The sequence below is a fragment of the Dipodomys merriami genome, unplaced genomic scaffold, assembly GCF_024711535.1.
Source record: "Dipodomys merriami isolate MVZ:Mamm:240054 unplaced genomic scaffold, mDipMer1.0.p SCAF_19, whole genome shotgun sequence".
NCBI lineage: Eukaryota > Metazoa > Chordata > Mammalia > Rodentia > Heteromyidae > Dipodomys > Dipodomys merriami.
In genome coordinates this window covers 23,859,903-23,880,195 of record NW_027203270.1, presented here as the reverse complement: position 1 = coordinate 23,880,195, position 20,293 = coordinate 23,859,903, and the positions used below count along the sequence as shown (strand labels likewise).

General features: G+C 50.7%; 2 protein-coding genes across 6 annotated transcripts in view; one reads left to right on the top strand and one right to left on the bottom strand.

Moving 5' to 3' along the window:
- Positions 1–135: 135 nt before the first annotated feature.
- Positions 136–17,320, top strand: Etv4 (ETS variant transcription factor 4). Of its 4 annotated transcripts, none has more exons than XM_070027801.1 (13): positions 136–286; positions 830–940; positions 1,116–1,209; positions 1,451–1,498; positions 8,600–8,653; positions 10,643–10,769; positions 11,283–11,444; positions 11,627–11,895; positions 14,140–14,199; positions 14,363–14,431; positions 14,628–14,800; positions 15,039–15,140; positions 15,771–17,320. In XM_070027801.1, exons 2-13 carry the CDS (start codon positions 881–883, stop codon positions 15,993–15,995), a joined length of 1,443 nt encoding a protein of 480 aa, XP_069883902.1. In that variant the 5' UTR covers positions 136–286; positions 830–880; the 3' UTR covers positions 15,996–17,320. The 4 variants fall into 4 exon arrangements, with proteins under 4 accessions (XP_069883902.1, XP_069883901.1, XP_069883903.1 ...); XM_070027800.1 differs by having other exon boundaries at positions 14,140–14,214; XM_070027802.1 differs by having other exon boundaries at positions 143–286; positions 11,301–11,444; positions 14,140–14,214.
- A 387-nt stretch (positions 17,321–17,707) lies between these two features.
- The window catches only part of Dhx8 (DEAH-box helicase 8), a 40,870-nt gene continuing 38,284 nt past the window's right edge, over positions 17,708–20,293 (bottom strand). Inside the window, exons 23-24 of one of the 2 annotated variants that reach the window (XM_070027798.1) lie at positions 19,910–20,132; positions 17,708–19,423 (exon numbers count right to left, since the gene is read on the bottom strand). In XM_070027798.1, coding sequence (XP_069883899.1) covers positions 19,913–20,132 — 220 coding nt within the window. In that variant the 3' untranslated portion in view covers positions 17,708–19,423; positions 19,910–19,912. Of the gene's footprint in view, positions 20,133–20,293 lie in introns of both variants that reach the window. The other variant, XM_070027797.1, reaches the window with a different exon arrangement.

The following is a 20,293-nucleotide window of genomic DNA, read 5'->3' as shown; positions in this document are numbered from 1 at the left end:
GATTGGCGGGCGTGCCCGGCCCTGGGGTTTCATTCACAAAAGTCAATGAAACAAAGGGAATGGGGAGGCGGGGGGGAAGCGCGAGTCGAGGCCGAAGCAAAGGAAATGCACCAATCAGCTGTTCCCCCGGGCTCACAACTGTCTGCGGCGCCCGGAAAACAAGCCGGTGCGCGGGGGACCCGGGGCTGGGACCGCCTTGCTCCAGCCTAGCCCCTCGATCCTTAGAGTCGTCCCTAGTGTATGCTCAGCATCTCCCGGGACTCCAGCGCAGACGGCCGGGCCTCAGGTGAGGCTACAGAGGACCGGGGGGAGGAAGGGAGGGTGTCTGTGATTCCGGCCCCCCCCCCTTTGCCTCCTACACACCGCACTCTCTTCTCACCACCCGCCTCCGCAGATTCCAAGGCCTGGGGTGGGAGGCGTTGGGATTTGAGGTTGGAGGGGGCGCCGGAGTCGTGGGCGTGCGGATTTGTGTGCGCTCCTGCGCGCGCGCGCGCGAACACACACTCACATACATTCACACACACACACACACACACGCGCGCGCGCCCGAGTCTTATGTAACCTAGCCCGAGCAAAGCAGGTCTGCAGAAAGCAGAAACAGCGATCCCGGCCCCCGGGAGCAGGTGGGACCTCCCTTGGCGGGAGCGAATTACAAACCGAGAAGGGCCCCGGGAGGCCGAAACCTCTCCCGCTGTCCCAGTGAGTCGGAGAAGTTTCGCCGTCGGACCCAGACCCTCAGGACTGACCCCTCCCCGCCATCCCAATCCCCTCCCACCGCAGCTCTCCCCCTCGGACGGTGTGCGAACGCAGCCCCCCCCCCCGCCCCCAGGTCTCTGCCCCCGCGCGGGGCCCCGGCCGTGTAGCCGCAGGGAGCGGCCGGATGGAGCGGAGGATGAAAGGCGGATACTTGGACCAGCAAGTGCCCTACACCTTCTGCAGCGTGAGCGCCGCGCCCGCCTCTACACCCGCCCCTGCCCTGCTCCCCGCCCCTGCTCGCCCCCTCCCCGCGATCTCAGCGGGATCCTCAACGTCCCCCCCAGTACCCCCAACCCTGTTCCCCCCCCCAGACTAAACGCCTCTGGGTAACTCGAGGGCATTCTCCCCCCTTCTCGCAGAAATCTCCCGGAAATGGGAGCTTGCGTGAAACGCTGATGGTCCCGCAGGGGAAGCTCATGGACCCCGGCTCCCTACCTCCTTCCGACTCCGAAGGTAAAGAACCAGAAGAGACAAACCGCGAACCCCTCCTCACCCACACGCCCCCCCACCCCGCCCGGCCAATCTTGAAAACATTCACCCAAGAGGAATGTTTTCTAAAAGGACTCACTCTCCCTGGGACTCTGTTCATCTTTTCAGTCCTGCTCCCAGTGGGGAGGGGGTCATCGCGCCTCCCTGGGGCTCTCCCACCGTATTCTCCTCCACCCCAGTACCAATTCCATTATCCACCCCTCAGATCTCTTCCAGGATCTAAGTCACTTACAGGAGACGTGGCTCGCTGAAGGTAAGTTGTTTTGTGGCTTTTTCTATTGGGGGGGGGGGTAGTACTTGACGTTGCCCACTTCTTCTGTCCCCTTCCCTGACTCAAAGCTTCTCCAAAGCCCCCTCCCCAAGTCCCCAGCCACTCCACTCTCCTTAGTGTTCTGGGTGGACACTTATATTGATATTTATTTTCTCTGCCCTGAGCCAGGCTTGTGTAACTAGGCCTGGGGATGAATCAGACCATTGTGTGAGGTATTTGCTTATTTGAATGGAACTTGGCCCCAGGCCCGTTTTCCTGGTTGAAATTTTCATTTGCAAAGTTTGTTTGGCAGAAAACTCTAGGCCTAGGTGTGTGTTGGGATGTTGAGGTGGGAACAGTAAGTGAGGGTTAAGGAGAAGGAGCAAATAATTTGTTACTTATCTTCCGGAGTTACCAAAACATTGGTTCTTACTCTCCCCCCCCCCTTGGTGCCTATTCTCAACTCTGAGGGCCAATTTACTGCCCAAGCCAAAAGAACAACAAAAGTTTCAATAATTCTTTTCTTGGTACTTTGGCAAAGAGCACCCAGGACTGCCTCCCCAAATAGCCTTGATTATAATTCTAATGGCAACTGGTTCTCTCTCCATCCCTCCTGAATACCTCCACCCCCAGGCCAGTTCCCCTCTTCCTGTATGCTGTGTGTGTGTGTGTGTGTGTGTGTGTGTGTGTGTGTGTGTGTGTGTGTGTGTGTGTGTGTGTGTGTGTGTGTGTGTGTGTGTGTGTGTGTGTGTGTGTGTGTGTGTGTGTGTGTGTGTCTGTCTGTTGGAAGTGGGGGAGGATGACTTAGGGAGCTGACCAGGATGGGGCCAGTGGCTGGAGCTGGTCAGGGTGGGGCAGTGTGTTCTGGTTGCACTTACTGGTGTGGTGCTGCAGGTGGGAGGCATTTTGGTAGTTTAGAGAGACTCTGAGAGGAAAAGGTTAACACCCCCATCTTAACTAACATTGCTTTTAACACTGAAAACCAAGAAACCAAAACACCAGGACACCCTCCCACCCCCACTTTAGGGTTTTTCTCTTTCTCAGGGTCTCTGTTTCTTTAACGTGAATATCTCTCTTAGGAAAATTTAAAACCCAAGTCCGCCTCCCCCAGGACACTCTGTAGAGGTAATTTAGGTAGGCAAAAAAGACCCCTGACCAGATCCAAGGACGGGAGATTGGGTCTGTCTTGGACATCTCAGTGTCTCCAAAATATATTCTGTTGACAGAATGACTTATCACAGATTGTACCCTGAAGGGATTTGCTAGAATAAAGTAGACTGATGGACTGTGTAGGTGCTGGAGGAGTATAGGTTCTGGAGTAATATGCACATTTTCCCAGGTGCTGTCTTGTCCTGTGTGCCCAGCTCAGAGTTAAACAGGCAGAGACCTTTGCTTGGTCAGCCCACCCCTCTCCAGGTTCCGGGGCTGGGCTGGAGCTGAAGAACTGGAGGTGTCAATTTCCATGAGCTTTCAAAGACTTCCTTTCCCATCACCTGATTTCTGACTTCAGTCTTGGCTTGCCAGGCTCCCTTCCTTGTCTGTCAGCTGAGCTCAGTGGGCTGTTCCAGGGCTGTGAGCAAGGGGTAGGCTCAGGGTGGCATTTTGGCAGCAATTGGTCAATTTGTGCCTGGGTTTGGGATCAGAGGGGGGTTGGAAATGTTCTTATCTCTCAACCTTGGGAACCCTATCCTTTAGTGGTGGATTTAGAGATGGTCCATGTGTCTCTGTGTGTCATTGTGCCTCTGCATGTGTGTATGTGTGCGTGTGTGCATGCGCACGCGCGCGCATGTTACATGCTACTGCCTTGGGAGTCCCTGTACATTTAAATCCAGTGGGTGGGGAGGTGGGGGTGGGGAAGGCAAGGCGAGGGGGGGGGCGCTGGGATCTCCTTGGTTCCTTCTCCTTCCTTCTGAGGGAGCAGCTCAGGTTCCCAGCTGGCAATGGATGGCCAGGCCTGAGGGGGGGATGCTGAGGCCACTCGTTCCTTCTCACTCTCTCTGCGGAGACAGATGCAGCTGCCGGGGCCCTGTCCCCCTGCACCATCTCAGCACCACCCAGGCCTCTTCTCCTGCCTCTTCCCACCAGGTCAGTGTCCTCTGCAGCCCAGGGGGAGCTTTGGGGTTATAAGGAGGGACTGTCACCATTGGAAACTTGCCAGTGATGGGGTACATTAGGAAGAATGAGGGCTAAAATACAACCCCCCCCCGTCTCTGCTTGGTTTCTTCCTAAAGCCCCAATTTGGAGAGAAGCAATGGATCCTTGTAGTGTGGGTGTGGCTGGGCAGAATTTGGGAGATGACCAGGCTGGATCGGAGCAGGGAATCAATAGACGCAGATGTGGTTGCGGTTTCAGTGACTGCTGTCTGGGCATTGAGGATGAGTGTGGATAGGGCTGTGTGTGTGTGTGTGTGTGTGTGTGTGTGTGTGTGTGTGTGTGTGTGTGTGTGTGTGTGTGTGTGTGTGTTTAGAAATCTTTGGGGTTGAGTTTTCCTTTCCAGACAGAGGGGACAGAATGAGGCTAGGAGGGCATTTCTGGTTTCTGAATGCTTGGGATCTGTTGAGATGCCTAGAGACTGCCATGAGGAAAGCCAGGCTTAGGCTAAGCCTGAGATGGGTCTGATGTACTTGGTCTGGTTAAGGGTTCTTTTCCAGGCTCTTCTGGAGTCTTTGGGAACCCTTGAGGACTCAAGTAGTAGAGAATGTTGACTGGGCCATGTGTGTCCTTTGTATGAGGCTAGGGTCTGGGAATTTTCCAGCAGCTTTGTGGCTGGGTTGCAGGGTCTTTGATCTCTCTATTACTGCATGGACATTGTTGGGGGTGTACTGTACATGAAGGCATATAGATTTTTCTAGGAAAACGGCAATTAGTGGTTTTGATCAGAATCTGAAGACGGGGTGTGTGCTCTCCTTTTCAAAGGAATTATCATTCCCAACCCCTCTCCAAAGACTCCCACCTGCTAGTCCCTTGGCTCCCCCTCCAAGCCATATCCATAAATAAGAGAGAGAAAGAGAGAGAGAGCCCTCAGTGTGAAGGGCTGCGGCATTGCTGCGGGAGTGTGAATCCCTGTGCATTCGTGCTGGTGACTCCACATGTCTGTCTCTTCCTCAGGTTTTCTCAGTTCAGTGCCTTCTTCTCCATCTTTGTGTCCATTTCCAGAAGGCTCCTGGAGACCAATGTCCCCTCCACAGATAGAGAACTGGTTTCTCCCAGCATAGAGCTGCCGGGTGGGGGCAGGGTAGGGTGGGAGCTGAGGCCAGTGGTGTGACATAATGGAGCCAAAGCTTCTCTGGTTGTCTCCAGCCCCTTCAACCTATAATTGGCCCTCCGGAAGGTAGCAGAGCCTGTATGGGATTAGATGTGTGGCTTATTCATGGGCTTTGAGGCTGAGATGTTTTAACTTCCAATTCTTCTGGGTCCCACGTTGAGGGGCCTTCAAGCCCCTCCTCTATGTTTACTGACTTTGGTGGCAGGGAGGGGAAGACACTCTAAAATTCTCTTTGTCTCTTTCTCTAAGCACTAAGCTGGTTTGGCATTTTCCCTTCCCCCTCCTTAATCATCTGCCATGTTCCCAGGCAGATCAAACCTACCTTAGTGCTGGGGGCACAGACCCTGGCACATTGGCATCGTAGTCAAAATGCAGCCAAGTCAACAAATACAGTGGTGACCTCTCAAAACCAAAGATGGTAATTCAGAATTTTCCTGCTCTCCAGGAACGCGCAGTTCTGGGTTACGGTTCCTATTTCTATTTTTGTTGATAGTCTCTGAGTGCCTGTGGGGCCCGTCCTATTCCTTTGGGAGAAGGCCAGTGTTTGGGGGATCAGCTGTGCAGGGGTTCTGGGAGGGAGATGGTACCACCTCTTTTGGGGTGTGATCCATGAGCTGGGGAGAAGGCTTTCTCTTGGGAGTTTTGGCTAACTTTCAGGCTGGAGGCAGGAGGAAAGGCCACAGGGCTCTCTCATCGCTAGTCCAGTGACGTCAGCAGGAGATGCCCCTGGCCCATTACCTCAATGGAAACGGATGGTTAATGAGGCCTCAAGAGGGGCCCCAGAGTGCGTCAGCCACTCCCAAGTCCTGCATCTCACCTGCCCTGGGGAGCCTCTTGGCCTAAATCACAGGGAGGAAATGTTCACCCAGTTCCCATCACCCCTTTCTGTCATCTATGGGGTATATCTTGGATCAGTAGACTAGAGTGAATTTGGTCTTAATATAATACCAAGAGCAGCCGAGCAGATTTTTCATGCCTTTCTTTATCCAGTACTTTCCAAATGAGCTTGTTTTTAAAGATTCCCAGAAGCCCTTGTTACAAATTCAGGTGCTTGGGCCACCTCTGGCCCAGGATAAAGCCTGGAGTTTCTAATAGGGCCCAGGTGATTATTGAATAAGGCCAATCAAGGGGTGGCTGCCTTTGGGTTGTAGATGTGAGGTGTGTATGTGTGCATGGGGCTGTGTGTATGTGTGTGCACACGTGCGTGTGCACATGTGTATGAAAGGATTTAATATCCTGCCAATTTGTTTGATCACTTTAGGATTGTATCTTATCTTGTCACAAATTCTTTTTTTCTGTCTTAGGGATTGAATTAGGCCTAAGCATTGTCCCCGAGCTTTTATTTTTCCTTTTTCTTTTTTTTTTTTGTCGGTCATGGGGCTTGAACTCTGGGCCTGGGCGCTGTCCCTCAGCTCTTCAGCTCAAGGCGAGCGCTCTACCACTTGAGCTACAGCGCCACTTCCAGTTTTCTGGTGGTTTATTGGAGATAGGAGTCTCACGGTCTCTCCTGCCCGGGCTGGCTTTGAACCACGATCCTCAGATCTCAGCCTCCTGAGTAACTAGGATTACGGGCGTGAGCCACCAGCGCCCGGCTTATTTTTCCTTTTTCTTAAGGCTAGTGCTCTACCACTTGAGCTACAGCTTCATTTCTAACTTTTTGGATGTAGATGTGTGGTTTATTAGAGATGAGTCTCATGGGTTTTCCTGCCTAGGCTGGCTTCAAACTATGATCCTCAGATCTAAGCCTCCTATGTAGCTACAATTATAGACATGAGCCACCAGGATACTACTACAAGTTCTTTAGCTATAGGTTCTTTTGTTTTTGTTTGTTTTTTGTTGGTCATGAGGCCTGAACTCTGGGCCTGGGCACTGTCCTTCAACTCTTCAGCTCAAGGCCAGTACTCTAGCACTTGAGCCAGAGTGACACTTCTGGTTTTCTGGTGGTTAATTGGCTCAAGTGGTAGGGTTAGCCTTGAGTGAAAAAGCCAAAGGGAAGTATAAGGCCCTGATACACCAGAGTGCTGGGGAGTGACAGGGAGGAGGAGAAATCTACCACAGGTGAGCAGTGCCAGATCATATGAGGCCTCAGAGATTGAATTCCATCTTTTAGGCAAGAAAGAAACAGTTTAATTGCTGTTATAAAAAGATGACTTCAGACTGGGAAGGTGGCTCAGTGGTAGAGCGCTTGCCTTGCATGTATGAGGCCCTGGATTCGATTCCTTAGCACCACATAAGCAAAAAGGGGGAAAAAAAAGCCGGAAGTGGCGCTGTGGCTCAAGTGGTAGAGCGCTAGCCTTGAGCTGAAGAGCTGAGGGACAGTACCTAGGCCCAGAGTTCAGGCCCCACGACCAGACCCCAAAATAAATAAATGCATAAATAAAAAGATGACTGCTAGGCGCCAGTGGCTCACACCTGGAATCCTGTCTACTTGGGAGGCTAAGATATGAGGATCATAGTTTGAAGCCATACAGGGCAGACAAATCTGTGAGACTCTTAATTTCCAATTAACCTACAAAAGTAGAAGTGTGGCTTGGGTGGTAGAGCTTTAGCTGTGATTGAAAAAGCTGGGCCGGGGAGCTGGGAAGGTGGCTCAGTGGTACAGTGCTTGCCTTGCATGCATGAGGCCCTGGGTTCGATTCCTTAGCACCACATAAGCAGAAAAAGCTGGAAGTGGCACTATGGCTCAAGTGGTAGAGTGCTATCCTTGAGCTGAAGAGCTCAGGGACAGCGTCTAGCCCCATGACCGATAAAAAACAAAACAACAAAAGCTGGGCCGGGAGTTCAAGCCCTAGGATGGGCACACAAACACAAAAAAGATTATAGAGAACCTCAGCTGGCCAGTAGGAGGCTGGGAGGAGAAGCAGGGCATTGTGATAAGAGGCTGTGGCTGAAGTCCAAGTCAGAAATTGTGGAGACTTGACCTGGCCTCCTCCCAGGTCAAGAGAAGGAGTGTATATTTGCATACACTGGGGGAGTAGACAACTATCTAGTCTGCTTGTATTCCTCTCATAGACCTTCCTTACCAAGCTGAGATCCTCAGATCTTCTTTACCAGCTAGAATTATATGAGTCATCCACACCAAGCCCTTATTATTTGTTTGTTTGTTTGTTTGTTTATTTGGTCAGTTGTAGGGCTTGAACTCAGGGCCTGGCACTGTCCCTGAGCCTCTTTGTGCTCAAAGCTAACTCTCTGCCACTTGAACCACAGCACCACTTCTGGTTTTCTGGTGGTTAATTGGAGATAAAAGTCTCAAGGACTTTCCTGCCCAGGCTGGCTCTGAACTGTGATCTTCAGATCTCAGCCTCCTGAGTGGCTAGGATTACAGGTGTGATCCCCTGGTTCCTGGCTCCTTTTTATTTCTTGAACCTTTTCTTTCCTCCATTCTACCACCTTTCCCAAGTTCTAGAACTCTTGGGCATCTATCTCAGAATTTACCTGGGAAATGAAATGCAGATTCTCAAGTTCAAAATCTCCCTCGTTTGATTGCAAATGCATAGGATCTCATACATTGGGACTATACCACATGTGATTTCTGTGAGTTCTGAGGGAGCTTTGTAAACTGTGAAGGTGAAGGGCAGATCTGTCTATACTTCAGAAAAATGGAACGAAGAGAGACAAAGCATCTAGGAAAAGCCTACAATCTACTCTAACAGGTTCTCAGAATCTTGTCTCCTAGATATGGAAAGCACCAGCATCTGGGATGGAGCTGCTCTCATTCTAAAGAAAATTCTAGGCCTCTCCTGAGCTGTGCTTGTCTTCAAGGTGGCAGTAATACTGGTGTCTCCTAGAGACTGCCACCCATGACTCCACCCAGACTCACCTCTAACCTCTCTCTGCAGCTCAGGTACCGGACAGCGATGAGCAGTTTGTTCCTGATTTCCATTCAGAAAACTGTGAGTAGAGAGTTCTGGGTAGGGGCTGGGGATGTGGCTTAGTGGTAGAGTGCTTGCCTAGCATGCATGAAGCCCTGGGTTTGATTCCTCAGTACCACATAAGCAGAAAAAGCTGGAAGTAGTGTTGTGGCTCAAGTGGTAGAGTGCTAGCCTTGAGCAGAAGGAGCTCAGGGACAGTGCCCAGGCCCTGAGTTCAAGCCCCAGGACTAAGGAGGGAAAAAAGAAAGAAGAAAAGAAAAGAAAGAGAGTTCTGGGTAGAGGAAATGAGGTCCAAGGTGGGCAGGGGTTGGGGAATGTAAGGAAGTAAGTCATATAGATAGAGTAACCTAAAAGTGGCTTGCTCTCTCATAAAGGAAAGGTAAAAGTCAGGGGCCCCCATTTTGGGGTTTAGATTCAAGTCCTAAGGTAGGAACTGGGAGATGAACTTTAGTTCAAATCTGGGCTTTCCCTTCCCTAGCTGTGAGACCTCAAAGCAGATGCATTCTCTCTCCCATCCTCCATTTCCTTATATGTGCATGAGAAAGCCTAGGCTAGTTCATTAGGGCCGAGTTCTAGTTTTTTATTTTCATGCAATTTGGGTGACTTGGCCCTCTCGAAGACTGTTGGAATGTCTGTAGACATTTTTGGTTTGGATGTAAGCAGCATCTAGTGCAGAGAGGCTGGTAGTGCTGGTAATACGATCCAATATACCGGTGTCTATAGTCATGCCTGGAATCCCAGCGAATCAGAAAGCTGAGATCTGAAGATAGAGGTTCAAAGCCAGCCAAGGCAGTAAAGTCAATGAGACTTTTATCTCTTAATTAACTACCCAAAGACTGGAAGTGGAGCTGTGGCTCAAGTGGTGGAGCACTAGTCTTGATTGAAAAAGCTCAGGGACAGTACCCAGGCCTTGAGTTCAAGCCCCGCTATTGGGGTACACACACACACACACACAAATATCAACTGACAGTGCTCAGCAACAACCCTACCTCCAAAATGCCTGGGCCCAATGTCAGTACTGTCACTGTCGAGAAAAGATGCTTGGATATCAGATGCTTTGCTCTCCCAGCCATCTGCAGCAATGAAATGAAGCATTGAGAAGAGCAGGTACCAGAACCTTCCGTTCCACAGCATCTGACTGGACCACAGGAAGCCAGGATATCACTCACAGTGGGGCTCAGCCTGGTGGCTGGAGCAAGGGCCACAAGAAAGGCCAGTGTTCTACACAGATAATTGGCAGCGTGTGTATAATGTTATTCGGCTGATATTCAAGTAGGCTAATATCCAACCTGAACCAAAAAAGAAAAATTTCTTTTTTTATAGCCCCAAATAAGAAAATGGAGATGTTCACTTCTGGAGATGTTCACTTCTACAAAGCTGCTTTCTGAGACTGGAGTTTGCATTAAATGCTGAACTTTATGTTGCTGTTTTAATTGTGTGTGTGTGTGTGTGTGTGTGTGTGTGCATTAAATGCTGAACTTTATGTTGCTGTTTTAATTGTGTGTGTGTGTGTGTGTGTGTGTGTGTGTGTGTGTGTGTGTGTGTGTGTGTGTGTGTGTGTGCGCGCGCCAATACTGGGACTTGAACTTAGGGCCTGATGTTTTTGGTTACCTTTTTCACTTGAGGCTGGTACTCTACAACTTGAGCTATAACTCTACTTCCAGTTTTTTGCTGGTTAATTGGATACAAATGAATCTCAGATTTGTCTTTCCAGGCTGGCTTTGAACTGTGATCTTCAGATGTTAGCTTCTTGAGTAGCTAGGATTATAGGCACGATCCACCAGCATCTGGCTTAAAAGGCTGAACTTTTTAGACAATTTCTTTGGTTAATGTCAAATAAAACTACACATAATGTTTAGTAGCCAGAATGTTCCAAGTGTTTGGATCTCAGAAAACCTGGAGAAGAGGCCTCATCGAAGTCACCCAGCAGGGCCTCAGAGAGCAGGTGTCTGAGCTCTACCTGTCTCTTGAGTGACACATGCTGGCCTTGCCCTGTCCCCCACCCCACAGTAGCTTTCCACAGCCCCACCACCAGGATCAAGAAGGAGCCCCAGAGCCCCCGAGCAGACCCGGCCGTGTCCTGCAGCAGGAAGCCACCACTCTCCTACCACCATGGAGAGCAGTGCCTTTATTCCAGGTGAGTCGTAGTCCAGGTAGATGAGGTTTGAAGGGCCAAGTTTCTGGATGAGAGAGCTCTTTGACACAGGATAGAGGCGGGAAGGAGAGGCACCCATGAGCTAAAGCAGCAATGAAGATCCAAGTTAGACTTCAGTGAGGACTTGCTAGCTCCTCTTAAGGGAGCAACACAGCTAATGGTTTCCTCTAAGGAGGCAGAATGGACCACTCAGTGGATGTCTGTTAAGGTCGAGGGATCTGCTATCATCCCACCCAAAACTGTTGCTCTGTGCTGGGGAGAGTTGTTCTCAAGGTGAGAATAGTAATTCATTTGGTGTCAAGCATAGTGGTACATGCCTGTAATCCCAGCACTTGGGAGGCTGAAATAGGAGGATCATGAATTTGAGGCCAATTTAGAGTACTTGAGAACTTATCTCAAAAAAAAATCCCTATGTCCTCACTTCCCTAGTGGTGTAGGGCTCAAAGATGCTTGCCTAGCTTCTCTGCCCCTCATCCCCATCTCCCCCAACTTCAGTGCCTATGACTCCCCCAGACAAATCGCCATCAAGTCCCCTGCCCCTGGTGCCCCCGGACAGTCGCCCTTGCAGCCCTTTCCTAGGGCCGAACAGCGGAGTTTCCTGAGATCCACTGGCACCTCTCAGCCCCACCCTGGCCATGGGTACCTCGGAGAGCATAGGTAAGGAGACAGACCCACTGCACACTTGGGGACCCAAACTTGTCCAATCTGGCTTTAATCCCTGAGTTCTCCACAGAGACCTGGCATGTGGGAGGAGGGAAGAAAGGAGACAAGCTGGGAGTGGCAGGCTTAGGAGGGGTTAATGTAAGATTTTCTTCTCTTCGTTCTCCATCCAAATCCAGCTCCATCTTCCAGCAGCCCCTGGATATGTGCCACTCCTTCACGTCTTCTCAGGGAGGGGGCCGGGAACCCCTTCCAGCCCCCTACCAGCACCAGCTGTCTGAGCCCTGCCCACCCTACCCCCAGCAGAGCTTCAAGCAGGAGTACCATGACCCCCTGTATGAACAGGCTGGCCAGCCAGCTATGGGCCAGGGTGGGGTCAGTGGACACAGGTACCCAGGGGCGGGGGTGGTGATCAAACAGGAACAGACGGACTTCGCTTACGATTCAGGTAAGATACGCTTTCTTGGGGTGGGCTCTGAGGTGATCTTGTGGGTTTGCCAGGTGAGGAGGCAGGTGCCCAGTTAAGCCCCAGTAAGTCTCTCCAATAAGGTTTTCACCTTCCTACCATCTGTTTACCAGCCCACCCAATTGCTTTTATTTTCATATTCAAAAGAATTGTCATGGGCTAGAGGCATGGTTCGAGCTGTAAAGCACCTGCACAAAACCCTGAGTTCAAACTTCAGTGCCAACAAAAAAGGTTGTCTTTTTTTTTTGGTCGGTCATGGGGCTTGAACTCTGGGCCTGGGCGCTGTCCTTCAGCTCAAGGCGAGCACTCTACCACTTGAGCTACAGCGCCACTTCTGGTTTTCTGGTGGTTTATTGGAGATAGGAGTCTCACGGTCTCTCCTGCCCGGGCTGGCTTTGAACCTCTATCCTCAGATCTCAGCCTCCTGAGTAGCTAGGATTACGGGCGTGAGCCACCAGCGCCCGGCTAAGATTGTCATTTTCTAGTTAGGAAACTTTCAGATAAAAAGATAAGGGGACATAGATTTTTGCCTTTGGGTAGCTTGTGACAGTAAGAAAGTTAAGGCATTTATTTCTTTTTTTCTTTTTTTGTTGGTCCTGGGGCCTGAACTCTGGGCCTGGGCACTGTCCCTCAGCTCTTCAGCTCAAGGCTAGCTCCCTACCACTTGAGCCACAGCACTACTTCCGGCCTTTTCTGCTTATATGGGGCTGAGGAATGGAACCCAGTGCCTCATGCACACAAGGCAAGCACTCTACAGATGGGCCACCTTCCTAGCCCCAGGCATTTATGTCTGTTTAACAATTATTCAGGGTTTTTAAGACTTGGAGTTGGAAGATACAGAGATGAGTGGAATCTATCATTGGTCTCTGTCTCCAAGAAGTTTAAAAATATGAATCAACTTAAATGAAGAGAACTATCAACTTAGAGCTAGCAGGGATCAAAGTTCCCAGTAGGAACACAGAATTAATATGTGATTTCCTCATCTCCACTCTGCTTCTCACCCCAAAGCTGGGTACTGGAAGTAGGGACTGTGTTACATTCTAGTTCCACCTGGCTGCCGACAGAAGTGAGATATACTCAGCTACAAGTTCCTAAGTAGCTCTAGTTTAAAGCCTCAAGCAGGAGGCAAAGCCAATCTCCAGAAGATCCAGGAAAACTCTGCCTACTCTACTTTCCTCCTGGCTGGTTACATTGTTATTAGCCCCAAATCTGCTATTTTGCATGGAAAAAATAAAAGCCTGAGATTAGAGTAGGCTCAGAGCTGGCTAGAGCTTTACAATTTTTCGTTTCCTGGTGCCCACAGAACCAGGGGCAGGGGGATGACGCACAGACCATGAAGCTGCTGGAGTTAGAACCAGATGGGGTGCTCCCCATCCTCAAACCCTTAATTTAAGCCTGAGCCAGGCCTGGCAGTGCTATGCTGGGTGGGAGGAGGAGGAGGAGGAGGGAGTTCTTGCTGCTGACCTTCAAAGGCTGTAGACCAACCGGAGGGTATCTTGTTACATGCCCTTGAACTCCTGCCCCTCCCCCCTCCCCTGAATGGAGTCAGGAATTCCATTCACAAAATGGAGGCATGATTGAATCCTAAGTCCCACCTCCTTCCCCGGAGGTGTCGGGTTTCAGCAGCTCATTCATAGGTGGGAGTGGAGTGGGGCGGAAAGGGGTTGGAACTTGCACTCGTGGCGCTTCCAAAGGTGGAGCAGGGAGTTTCGAGTCCTATGGAATGGAATGGAGTCGAGTGGAGTGGAATGAAATGTCCATCAGACCCCAGAAAACGGCTTCATGCCTGCTGCTTCTTCACAGATGCAGAGAGGCTGGCAGGCTGGTGCATTTTTTGTCTCTGTCTCTCTCTGATACACACACACACACACACACAGACTGGGAACCTGACCTGCTGACCGGACGCGTGCTCATTCCAAGGGAGTCTTAGGCGTGGACACTGAACCCTTTCCCCGGAGGTTCATCTCTCACCCCTTCCTCCCCCTGAACTCACAGGAAACAGCTGTTCCCAGGAATCCTGGGCCTTGTGGGACAGCTTGCCCAGCCCCAGCTGCTGCCATCTATGCCCTCTGCCATAGCCCTCAAGCTGAGGGGCTCCCCCTCCAACTTCCCCTGGGATTTGGTGGTGGGCAGGACAGACACCGGAAAGCAGGCTGGCAAGAATGCCTTGAATGTGTGTAGGGCTTCCTCCTCAGCCACCTATAACACCAGCTTCTTCCCCTGTAGATGTCCCTGGGTGTGCATCCATGTACCTCCATACAGAGGGTTTCTCCGGGCCCTCACCAGGTGATGGGGCCATGGGTAAGATAGCCCCTTACTTTCCCTGCCAAACCCTCCAAGTTAGGGGAGGGAGAGTAGTCTTAGGGGAAGGGGAAAGTTCCCTAGCCAGAAATCCCTTTAGATTCTGGGGAACTCTAAGATCTGAACAACTCCTAACTTCTTCCACAAGGATATGGCTATGAGAAGCCTCTACGACCATTCCCAGATGATGTCTGCGTTGTCCCAGAGAAATTTGAAGGTCAGCAAAGTGATTTCATGGGAGGGTCAGGGTCTCGCCCTCTTCCAACCCCCACAGGATCACCTTGCTTTTCCTTTAAGAGATCAAGAAAGGGGCCCCTAAGAAGACCCTTGGGGAGGCCCCCTGGGAGAAGGGAAGAGGTTGGTTGAGAGAATAGAAGACACACACCTTATGCCTCTTAATTTCATATCCTTAGGAGACATCAAGCAGGAAGGAGTTGGAGCATTCCGAGAGGGGCCACCCTACCAGCGCCGGGGTGCCTTGCAGCTGTGGCAGTTTCTGGTGGCCCTGCTGGATGACCCAACAAATGCCCATTTCATAGCTTGGACAGGCCGGGGGATGGAGTTCAAACTAATTGAGCCTGAGGAGGTTGGTCTCAGACATCCCCGTCCATACTCACCCACAGCTTGGGAACCTGGAGAGGGTGTCATGCACCTTTACAATTGTCCTTACTCTGCTTAACCTGAATTCTTGCCAAGCGAGATCCTGAGAGCCAGCTGGGCTAGTTGCAGGGCTAGCTTAACTCCTTTAGACAACAATTCCAAGTGTTCTTTCTGACCTGTCCCCCACTGTCCTCCACCCTAAAACTTGTCTCTTTTGTCCCCAGGTTGCCAGGCTCTGGGGCATCCAGAAGAACCGGCCAGCCATGAATTATGACAAGCTGAGTCGCTCTCTGCGATACTATTATGAGAAAGGCATCATGCAGAAGGTCAGGACTGGGGGGCGGGGGGCCGGCACAGGACAAAGGAGAGGTGGCAGTGGCTGTGGGGAGGGAGTAAGGGAAGGACATGGAGCATTTCTCAGCAAATTTGTAGGAGCAGAACATGAATTAGAAGGGCAACCCCAAGATTCCCCTCAGGTAGAAATGTGCTAATGAAGCTGGGTGCTGTGGATTACAAGCTTATCCCCCTAGCTATGTGGGAGGTTGAGACTGAGGATCATGGTTTGAGGTCAGCTGGAGCATAAAGTTTGTGAACTCCATCTCAACCAATGGCTGGGCGCTGGAGGGTATACCTGTTATCTAAGTTTCAGGAGAAACACAATGGCCTCTCTGGGCATGAGAAAAATAACGGATGCATGAAGGAGCGGAGGCATGACTCAAGTGCTAGGGCACCTGTCTTGCAAGCACAAGACTAAATTCTCTAGTATATTAAAAAAAAATGTGCTAAGAAACTAGAGATTGCAATCAGAAGTGAACAAGGACCAGAGACATGAAGGAACTGGTTTGGGAGGGAAAGGTGGCCCAGCCTTCTACCCAGACCAAGAGAAAGGCTACATTCTCTAGTCCTGTCCTGAGGTAGAGGTCATAATGGCTCACCCAGCCCCTCTCTTTCCATAGGTGGCCGGCGAGCGTTATGTGTACAAGTTTGTGTGTGAGCCTGAGGCCTTGTTTTCTCTGGCCTTCCCGGATAATCAGCGTCCAGCCCTGAAGGCTGAGTTTGACCGGCCAGTCAGTGAGGAGGACACAGTCCCTTTATCCCACTTGGACGAGAGCCCTGCCTACCTCCCAGAGCTGGCTGGCTCTGCCCAGCCCTTCGGCCCCAAGGGTGGCTATTCTTACTAGCCCCCAGTGACATCCTCCTTGCCACAGGTAGAAGATGCCCTGTGTACGTATTGATGAATCTGATGTTGGGGAAACCCTCAATCTGAAACCCACAGATGTCAATGGGGAAGGTCCCCCAATGTCCCATCAGTCACCTTTGCCCCATACTCTGGGCTGCTCGCCTGAGTCTTTAGGGAAGGACAAGTGGAGAAAGGCCAAGTCCAGAGGCCAGGTCTCAGAAGTTCCCCCTGATGTTTCACCTCTGCCCCAGGTCAGTTCAGACTCTGCCTAAATCCTCAGATGTTTAAGCCCTGCTCCCCTTCTCCCAACACAGATAACAAGCCTTTGTTCTGTTGCGGGGATAGAGAAGAAGTGTCCCAGCTTCATCCTGTCAGGGCCCAGAGGTTCCCTAAGCTCCCCAGCTGTTCTACTGCAGGGGACCCAAGTGTGGACTCTGCACTCCATCCCAAGCTATGGCCCCAAAAGGCCAGGCTGTCCTTTCTTGGTGCTCTGTGCTCCCAGAGGCAGGAGCAGGTGGGGTGTTTGGTGGAGGCAGAGAGCATGGGGTTCTGCTCCAAGGATCCTTTGCCTCCCCCCTGCCTTGTCCAGGCCCACACAGGCCTGGGATTCCACCTCCACCCCATCTGTCAGACCTTAATAAAGGCCCCTGCTCCTCACTTCACTCTTCAATCTGCAGTTCACTGGCATGGGGCAAAGACCTGGGGTGGAAAGAGCTCTGGCTTCAGGGACAGATGATTGAAGTTTGGGGTCTGACCTGTAACACTTTTCCTTGAAGATGTGGAAAAAAAGCAATTCACCTCTGACTTTGATATTACTCTGAAAAATGGATTTCATTATACTTGCTCTTCCCTCTCCCAGGGTTATCATGCCAGGATGCCTAATAGACAAAAAGTGTTTTATAACTCAGTAAGGGCCCTTGGCCACCATTAGCATGGTCATCATAGCAGGCTGCCTCCCCCTGGAGTTCACTCCATGATCACACTTGCTCCTATGACCAGGTTGCCTCATGTGTACCCCAACTGACCCTCCTTCCAGCCTCAGATAGAGACAAGGTTTTGGAGAAAGGCATCAGACATGGGTGTAGGGATAGGGCAGGTCCATGGTAGGCCAATGAAAGAAACTCAGGGCAAAAGGCAGTGTGGATGGGTAAAAAAGCTGACAGCTAGAGGCAGTGTGGAGGAGAGGATCAAGCAGTGGGGTAAGATATGAGGGACAGAATGGGTGTGGCTAGAGAGAGACCCAGTACAAACTGCTTACCAAGAGAGAGCAGAGATAAAAACTGAAATTTCCTATTCAGTGGGACCGCAGAGGTGCAAAGGTGGCGCTGGTCCGGTTCTGTTAAAAGTCTGAACCACTTCTGACAATAGCCTCAGGCTAGCACCAATCTAGGACCTGGCACACCTACCAACATGACTATAAATAAAAAGCAACATTTTCTTTCCCTAGGAAAACATCAATTGTCAACATACCGAAAATTTAGAGCAAAAGACAACATTTTTTTTTTGTCTTGGAGCTTGAACTTTAGGTCTGGGCGCTGTCCCTCAGCTCTTCAGCTCAAGGCTAGCGCTCTACCACTTGAGATACACTTCCGAGCTTTTTTTTCTGTTTATGTGGTGCTGAGGAATTGAACCCAGGGCCTCATGCATGTGAGGCAAGCACTCTACCGCCGAGCTACCTTCCCAACCCCAACAAAATCAATTTTAAAAAACACGTTTTAAAAAATAGATATAATTTAATTCTGTAATAAAGCCAGGTTATCATGGTGGGAAGAAGGTACAAAATGTGTGGAAATTCAAGGTCTGGTGCAAGAGTCCATTAAAATAGCTCTCCACAGGCTAAGCCATTTGCTCCCTGTTCTCATCTGTTCCTTAACAAACTGCAACTCAGAGCCCTGCTCAAATCCTCAAACGTGGAGGAACACTGCTCTGCTGAGAAAGAACAGCCACCAGCCAGAGGAAACTGGCCAAAGGAGGTGCTCCAGTGGGCGTAAGAGCCTGCAAAGCAGCAGGGTTCACTGTATCCCATGGGAGTGGCCTATGTGCACACAGATGCTGCACATGTTCAAGGCAGCAAACAGCATCCTAAGCTAGGATCCTGCTAAATTAGGGGAAACTACATTGTAATGGCTAGAAGACTCCTGTTGTGTGTGTGCATAGATACCCCACATCTTCCTGGGCTGTCAGTCATGTGAAGAACTGGTCCCACTATGTGAGAACAGCCTCCACTCTGCTGCCAACATGGCTATTCTGAGGACAAAAGCACATTGTGATCACAGAGAAGGGACCCCAACTTGGTGATAAATGTGGTCAAGAAACACCCACACAGTGGGGATCTTACCTACCTCCAGCAGAAGGATAAGCTGCCCAGCTGTCCCTCTGGCCTACTAAACAGCCTCTTTCAACCTAAAAACCCAGCGTCATCTCCTTAGGTACCAAGAGTGTCAGTGCTGAGCACAGCTGGGACAGGTCTGGTCACCGCAGCCAGGGGCTGCTCCAGATCAGGGAGATCCAGGCTCTAATAAAAACAGGAATGGGGTGCTGGGCCTTGTTCAGTTTCATCTGGCAGTCCCTGCACCGTCTCTTCACAAGGCCTTCCAAGATGCCGACACGCTGGCCCTTCATTGCTGGCCTGGGCTCACTGAGGCGCTCACTCAGCTTAATGAAGGGCCAGGGATCTGCAGTCAGCACGCTCCCTGGCCTACATTCTCTCTCTTGGAGTCTCTGAACTATGTCTTTAGGGTGCTTTCTCTGCTGCCAGGGACCACACACATTTCTTTATACTCTAGAATGTCATGCAGTCTCTGGCATACAAGTCTAGTATTTACATAATTTCAGAGTTTACTAACATACAGGGGTAAGCAGTGGGAGCCCAATCTTTCAGGGACTTCAGAAGTCTTACCCAGCAGGAGCTGCTGGGCTTCCTCATGTGCTTTGCAGGGGAACACTAGGAGGTGGCCATTTCCCAACTAAATGCTAGGGGAAAACAAACAAAAAACAAAAACAACAACAAAAAACCAAACTAAAACCCACTAAGAACAGCCCCAGAACACACATCGGCTGTTTTTCTCTTGGGGTATGGGAGGGGAAGGAAGGGGAGACTTCGACTCTAAAACCCCCTTAATTCAAGTCCACTGAGGATGTCAAGGGGAAAAAAATATTCAAAAACAATGCAGGGTGTGTTAACTGGATGTTTCAAAAAGAAATGAGGCACAATATACATGGTGAGAGGGGAGGGGAGATCCTCTGTGTTCACACGTGGAATCTAAACCATCAGGTGCCAGACTGAAACTCTGTGGCACATCGACTGGCAGGGCTGGGCTTGCTCCTCCAGGGCTGAAAGGTCTACGCTGGGCATCATGTCAAAACCCAAGGGTTAGACTCTGGTTTCAGGGGTTTGTCCTCACCCCGATTCCAAGCTGAGATGCTAACCTTTCAGCAAAAAGAAACAGAAAGAATCACATTCTTGTTTCCTTGAAAAAATAAGTAATTCTAGGTCAAGCTAAAGGATGGGCAGGAAATGATGGGCAGGAAATGAGCCCCCACTGGAACAAGCACTGTGGTTCTCTCCTCCAGGGAGCACCAACTGGGAGACATCAGGGTCCTCGTTGGTCTGTCATGTGTAACACACTTGCTTACTCCCCTTTTCTATCCCAAGGATGCACAAGCTGCCCCTTTCTTGAGGATGATGTAATGTGTCCCCAGGCTGGCTGTGAGACCCAAGTAGCCCCAAAACTTGGGTGGGTTGGAGGCTATGGTCAAAGCCAGGTTTACACCAGGGAAGAAGAGCCACGTGTAAGAAATTGCCATTAAGACATGCAGTCACAAGACAGCTGTATGTTCCATATCAGCTTCTCATCAGCAAGAGGAAGGCTAAGCCCTGGCCATGTTGCAGGATGGACAAGTGGACAAGCTTGCCTCTCAGCGTCGCCGGAAGGCCCGGGATATTCTCCAGGCATTTGGCTCCTCGTAGCGGTTGTATAGGGGTTCGAGTCTCTGCTGCTTCTTCTGCTTGCTTAGCTTGGTTGGATCAGAGACCTTGAAGAAGGCTGGGGCAAACTCCACGAGCCACCGGGGGTCAATGGTGGTGACTTCACGCATGTACTCCTTTGTGGTCAGCACCAGTTCATGATACACCACCCTGAGAGCAACAGATATAGGACTCAAAGCTTGGATCACAGGCCCCATTCCAACCAACCTGGTCCTCAGTGGGCCACAGCTAGCCAGGCACTTGCCCTCTTATTTCTGCTTGATTCCATAAGAGACTGGACTGTCTATGACAACTAAACTGCCATACTAGGT